This window comes from Carassius carassius, chromosome 11, assembly GCF_963082965.1.
Source record: "Carassius carassius chromosome 11, fCarCar2.1, whole genome shotgun sequence".
Taxonomy (NCBI): domain Eukaryota; kingdom Metazoa; phylum Chordata; class Actinopteri; order Cypriniformes; family Cyprinidae; genus Carassius; species Carassius carassius.
The window spans coordinates 30,998,260-31,004,979 of NC_081765.1; the positions used below are offsets into that span (position 1 = coordinate 30,998,260).

The window sequence follows — 6,720 nt, forward strand, 5'->3', positions numbered from 1 at the left end:
CAAACTAACGAAGTATAACTTCATGACCAAAACAAATGTCCAGTGTCATTCTGACAAAAGAAGCATTTTGTGTCTAAATCAGACCCCAATTTTTTCTACAGAAAGTTTTGACAGGGAAAATATTATGGAGTAATTGAAAATAGATATATTTTCGTTTACTTGTAAGAAAAAACTTTTGCTGCATGCATCATTCATTTCCCAATTGAAATAATCAAAAATGCTGTTCCAATGTGAAACTGAAGGAGGCGTGGTTTATTTTCGAGGTGGCTGGCTCTTTAAGGCTTCGCATGACGTCGCCTACTAGCCGGGTTGCCGAGGAACAGTGTAACAAAAGTTGGATTGGTTGCCGAGCAACACAGTGTAGCGAGTACGATCATGTTGCCAACGTCAGCCAAGTCTGCCGATGTATGGGGAAATAAATAAAAAAAACATAAACATCTCAACGAACTTCAAGATCAATCAACGAATGTGAGAGGAAATAAAACAGCAGGTAAAATGTCAACCGCGTCAGTAAGGACAGGTGTCGTTCAGTACGGGCGGAGGAAAGGCTCGAGTAAACAAGGTGAGAATGAACTCTAACGTTACTGACCGATCTAACTAACCAGTGCACCGAGATAACTGAAGACAGTAACGTTATATGAATTACAGTTTATAATCACTTGGAAATATGTTGTCGAATGCACACAGCTGTGAGCTCGGAGGTGGAGAAACCCGAAGCAGATCTTCGTCAAGTAGTAATTTTATCCCAATCGGACTGGCAGCGCCTGCAGGACCGTGTGAACGGAGTGAATCAGCGCAGCAGGAGTGTGACCGCAGCGGCCGAAGAGCGCGAGCTGCTGCACATGCGCTCTAAAGAGCTCGTCAAACACTGGGCCAACACCATCGCTGTGAGCACTTTGAGTTTTTATAACTTACTTGTATAGTGAGAAATTTTTGATTGAAAAACCCAAAATATGCGTAAATATCATAATTTTTAACGATCTAGAAACTTTTAAGGAGGCAAAGTTTTGATAAATATCAATGAGCCTTATTTTGATAAATATCAATGAGTCATATTTTGTATGTAAGAATATTATTTATTATAATTTTTGCATGTAATATTTTATTATAATACCCCTGTGATACTTTTTTTACGTATTGATATGGCTGTTTTTGTGTTTAGAACAGAGTTATTATATATATATCATTTTTGGCTAGATGCAAAGGCAATGTTTCCCATTTTGATTTAGTACGATGTACTTGATGTACTAAAATAACTGAAATTAAAACTGTAATAAATTAAATATAATATAATATGCATATAGAAAAACAAATTCTTCTAAAAATTACAAAAACACAACAAAATGACTAAATCTTTGACTTAAATTAAATTGAAAACAGAATATTTATGATTTTTGCTTGAAAAACCCCAAATATGAGTAAAATCATATTTTTTAACGACCTAAAACCTTTTAAGGAGGAAAAGTTTTGATTAATATCAATGAGTCTTCATTAAGAAAAAAGAATCATGTGATTTGGTTTGATTTAGTTGAGAAAATAATTTATGATAATATTTTGGCAGTTTTTGTGTCTAGAACAGGGTTATTAATGTTAACTAATATTTAAACTGAAATTAATACCATTTAAAAAAATCTGTTACTTTAAATAAAATAAATGTTAACTGAAATAAGAAATTATATATATATATATATATATATATATATATATATATATATATATATATATATATATATATATATATATATATATAAATTTTGGCTAGTTGCCAAGGCAATGTTCCCCGTTTTAATGTAGTACGATATGCTTGATGTACTAAAATAACTAAAATTAAAACTGTGATAAATTAATAAAAACTGCATATATAAAAAACAAATAATCAAAAAATTACAAAAACACAACAAAATGACTAAATCTTTGACTTAAATTAAAATGAAAACAGAATATATATATATATATATATATATATATATATATATATATATATATATATATATATATATATATTAATGAAAACTATAGTACTCATAATCTCATAATACAAAAATAACACTTGTTTGGAAGGTCAATATTCATTCTTTGGAGCCAGTGCCGATATTTGTATGATGTTTTATTTTAATCTTTTTTCTGTACTTCTCTCCATCCACTTTTAATTTTGTCTATGTATATAATTATAATGTTGAATAAGCTGACTGTATAGTTTGAATGCTGTCTTGATGTAATATTTTTGGGTTTTCTTAATAAAAAATAAAAAAGTTAAAAAAGAAAGAGAAAAAAAGCTTGATATAAATGCTTGGTTAATATAAGCTGTGCATTTGACTTTTGCCAAATGTCTGCCATGGAGAAAAACAAATCAATATTTTTTTTCCCTTACAGGGACAACGACAAAAAAAACTAGAGGCGAAAAAATTTCGAGAGGCATTAGAAGAAGAGGAGCGGAAACAAGTTGACTTAGAAGAAGCAAAATACCAGGCCCAGATCCGAAAGGAAGCCATCGAGAAAGCAAAAACCCAGCAATATTACCAGACCGACAGAGTGAAAGGCTTCCATGTGTGTGTCTCTCATTATTTGATCACACTTTTTCTGTTGTGAAATGTTCGTAGAAACTATCCTTTTGTTTTTTATAGAGCGCTCTGTTGCTTGCAGAGGTTCTGAAGGAAAGAGAGGCTCAGCTTGAGTTAAAACGCATGAAGCAAAATGCCAGCAAGGACATAGACAGAGATATCGTGGCTGAAATTTCTTACAGAGAAGAACAGGCCCTCCAGCAGGAGCAAAAGAAAGCCATACAGAGGAAAAAAGACCAGCTGGCCACTGCTGAGAGCTTGAAACAACAGTAAGGAGATATTAAAGTGCTTCAGTGCATCGGGCAGTTATGATGTAGTAAAAAGGACCTGATTTTTCCTGCTCTTTTAGGATAAAAGATCATGAAATGAAGAAAGAGCAGGAGAGGCAGGAGGCCAAACGTGAGGCTGAAGAAATTGAGCGACTTCGAGATCTTCATCTGTGGGAACAGTCCATGAACGAGCGCAAGAAACTGGAAGAGAAGGGAAGCGTGATGAAGGCTTATCAGGTGAGGCGACTGTTGAACAACATTTACAGATAGAGTGAATCAGATGCTGTTTTGAAATCCGTTGTTCTGTGCTCCATCAGGAATATTTGACCAACAGAGAGCTGATGAAAGCAGCAGAGGCTCAGAGGCACAAGGAAGAGGAGGAGAAACGCAAACAGCTCGCCAAACATAAAGAGAAAGTCATCAAAATGAGGAAAGAGAAGCAGGAGGAAATATTTAGGTATTGTAAATGACATGCTAACACAGTGTAAATTATTCTTGTGGGTATAAACGGGTATATAACTAGTGTCAGAAATGTACTCTAGGAGCATTTTTTTTACATATATGAAGTTTTTTTTTTTCAAATTGTACACAGTATGCCAACTCTTTATGTTAAATACTTTAAAACTTTACTAAACTTGATATATTAATGGCTAGATCCACAACAAATTTCCTTTCGAGGACAATAAAGTATACTACTACTACTACTACTACTAGATAACATACTAGCTAAAATACATTTGGCAGCATTTTTAATATTTGAGACATTTTGTTATTTTAAAATTGTGATTTTCTAGGCATTGTGGACTTATTTGTTATTTTAGTATTAGTTATAGTATTTATTGATATTTTGAATATATTTTGATATTGTTAGTTGTTCATTTTAATTTTAGATAACATTTTAGGGATTTTGATTTGTGCTTTTTTTCTGTGCTTTTTTTCATTTATATTTATATGTATTTATAGCTTCAGTGTCATTGAGATACAATTATAGTTTTTTTATTAATATTTGTAATGTAATGTTCTTATTTTATTTTTCATGTTTTTTTTTCATTTTAGTTAAAGTTTTAGTAATTTCGTTGTATGTTTTTGTCTTATTTGTAGTTTTTTATGTCTGTATAGTTTTTATTATTTGATATTTTTAATCTGTTCAATGGTTTTATTTTTAGTTTCAGTTTAAGTTAAATATAATAACCTAATGATTTTAGTGCTTAAACTTCAGCTTATTTTATTTCACATAGTTGCCAAGGCAACACTTCCATTTTTAATTTAAGTTTTTTTAAGTTTAAGGTTGTCTAATAGTCATTTTATTTCAGATTTATTAAAAAAAAAATGCAAGTTTAACTACTGAATCAGCTAGAAACTGCTCTTTCTGACTATACTTGTGTCAAGTAAAAAAAAAAGTCCTGCTTACCATCTTCAATCTGGAACATTTAAACACTCAGTCTAATAATAAATGTCATAATTCAAAAGATTGTTACCTGATAAAAAATTGGACTTCCACATTCATACAACATGCTTATCCATATATAACTGACAAGGCTATGAAAAAGTCATGGGAATTCATTGTGTGGGAACCCTGAAGAGAAAGAATGATTCTCTTCACTGATTGCCTTGTCTCAGCACTGGGCTTGGATTTGCATTTCTTTTTGCTTTAGAGAGGTCCAGAGACACAGAGAGACTATTATACAGAAGTTAGCAGTACAGAAGCAGCAACAAGTCAGCAATGAGGAAGAGATCATCGCCAAAGCCGTCGCTGAACGTGAGGCCAAACAGGCTCGAGAACAGCATGAGAAAAAAGAAAAACATGCAGCCATGTTAAACTCCATCACTGCACACAGAGAGTCCATGGTAGTGACCTGTTCTTGATGAATTCATCAATACTTCATCTTCAAAGCTTTGTCTAGTAATAGATGCATGATTATTTAGATTTTTGATTAAACTAAAGCAACTAGTGACAAGAGGCCATGTATTACAGTGATTTTACTACAGAATTATATAGATATATATATATACATATATATATTATATATACTATATTGCATTTATGATCATCAAACTGTTTATATACATGTATATAATTTGAAAGACATTGAAATAAGCATTTTCTTAACCCTGTATTAGAGGAAAGAGCAGGAACGAAAGGCAGAGGAAGAAAAACAGAAAGCTCTGGAGATGCTGAATGCAAAGAAGGAAGCGGATAAAATCTTCATGGAAAAGCAAGAACTTCAAGCTCAAAAAGCGAGAGAAGGTGGCAAAACACTACAGGACAGCTATATACAAGAAATGGTGGGTAGAGCTCTACAGTTTGCTGAAAATGACCCCCCCCCCCCCCCCCCCACCTCCGGCCATCCAAGATGTGGATGAGTTTGTTTCTTCATCAGAACAGATTCGGAGAGATGTAGCATTGCATCACTTGCTCACCAGAGGATACTCTGAAGTGAATGGGTGCCGTCAGAATGATAAACAGCTGATAAAAACATCACAATAATCTACAAGTAATCCATATCACTCCAGTCCATCAGTTAATGTCTTGTGAAGTTAAAAGCTGCATGTTTGTAAGGAACAAATTCATTATTAGTATTATTATTAGTGTTCCTGTAGCTCAATTGGTAGAGCATGATAGGTGAAAATTGTTAGCCTGAATGCACTGTAAGTCGCTTTGGATAAAAGCGTCTGCTAAATGCATAAATTTAATTTAATTATTAAGACGTTTTTAACTTCAAACTGAGTCCTCTATCCACAATATTGCTATCTCCACTGAAAAAGCTGTCATCTGAATCAGGAAATGAATTATTGTGGTGTTTTTATCAGCTGTTTGGACTCTTATTCTGACGGCACCCATTCACTACAGAGGATCCATTGGTGAGCAAGTGATGCAATGCTAAATTTCACCAAATCTGTTTCGATGAAGAAACGAACTCATCTACTTCTTGGATGGCCTGAGGGTGAGTACATTTTCAGCCAATTTTTAACTTTGGGTGAACCGGTCCTTGTTTACGTTTCATACATTGAACTATGATTTCTTTCAAATGCAACACTGGTTTTGTGAAGGCTGAAAAACGTGCAAGGCATCACCGTACGAAAAAAGAAGAGAAGGTGTTTGTGGCTAAGAACACCGCTCTCATCGTTGAGGAGGAAAACCAGTTTCAGAAATATGCCGAACAGGTGATTGTAACAGCAGGGAAGACAGGGAGAATCACCTACCCGCTCCTAAAGGCTGCTAGAGAGGGCATCGGAGGGGGTCTGGGGCCCGTGTTTGGTGGACTTAGACCAAGTTATCTAGTCCATGATGAGTCGGGTGTTCAGATGCCCACTTATGTGAGCGGCACCACTCAAAACATCAAAGAGCTGAACGAGACCTCTGACATTCAGCAATCCAAGAAAAGACTAGGATTTATCTGCTAACACTTCACAACATCCAGATGTTATAATCAATGTCTTTTACTACTGCAATAATAAAGATTTTATGCTAAAGAAATTGTGATTGCTGCATTTTGATTCAAATATAGCTTTTTAACCCCAAAAAGGTTTCCCAAAATAATTTTTTTTACACACAATTTGGATGTTTGTTTAGAAATATTCTGATGTGTGAAAAAACTTGGTTATAAATAACAGTATTATTCCTAGAAACCTGAGTAATAGTTACAACAGACTAAATTGAAAGTCAAATTAAAGTTTGGGATGTCTGTATAAAAATATATAAAAATAAATAACATCTAATTATTAGCTAAGTGTTCAATTAAAGCTAATTTGAATTTTAGCTTATTTTTCATTTTTTTTTCCTTATACCAGATAGACACAAAATTACCAAAACAGATATTATTTTTTACAATAAAACAAGATTACTAATATTAATATGACAGCAGCATTGTTACCAGCTGTGTATAAAA

At 33.4% G+C, this 6,720-nt stretch overlaps 1 protein-coding gene across 1 annotated transcript; it reads left to right on the forward strand.

Annotated features, from left to right (window-relative positions):
• The first annotated feature begins 353 nt into the window (after positions 1-353).
• Positions 354-6,324, forward strand: cfap210 (cilia and flagella associated protein 210). The gene is made up of 9 exons (XM_059562519.1): positions 354-562; positions 688-887; positions 2,374-2,547; positions 2,625-2,830; positions 2,911-3,067; positions 3,148-3,287; positions 4,486-4,678; positions 4,952-5,116; positions 5,882-6,324. The coding sequence occupies exons 1-9, from the start codon at positions 496-498 to the stop codon at positions 6,233-6,235; spliced, it is 1,656 nt and encodes a 551-aa protein (XP_059418502.1). The 5' UTR covers positions 354-495; the 3' UTR covers positions 6,236-6,324.
• Positions 6,325-6,720: the final 396 nt, after the last annotated feature.

What these genes read in the sequence shown, in the direction of transcription:
- cfap210 (XM_059562519.1), top strand. Translation starts at nt 496, where the DNA reads ATGTCAACCGCGTCAGTAAGGACAGGTGTCGTTCAGTACGGGCGGAGG. An exon ending in ACTGGGCCAACACCATCGCT is followed by an intron (nt 888 to 2,373) that starts GTGAGCACTTTG and finishes TTTCCCTTACAG; the next exon opens with GGACAACGACAAAAAAAACT. An exon ending in CTGCACACAGAGAGTCCATG is followed by an intron (nt 4,679 to 4,951) that starts GTAGTGACCTGT and finishes ACCCTGTATTAG; the next exon opens with AGGAAAGAGCAGGAACGAAA.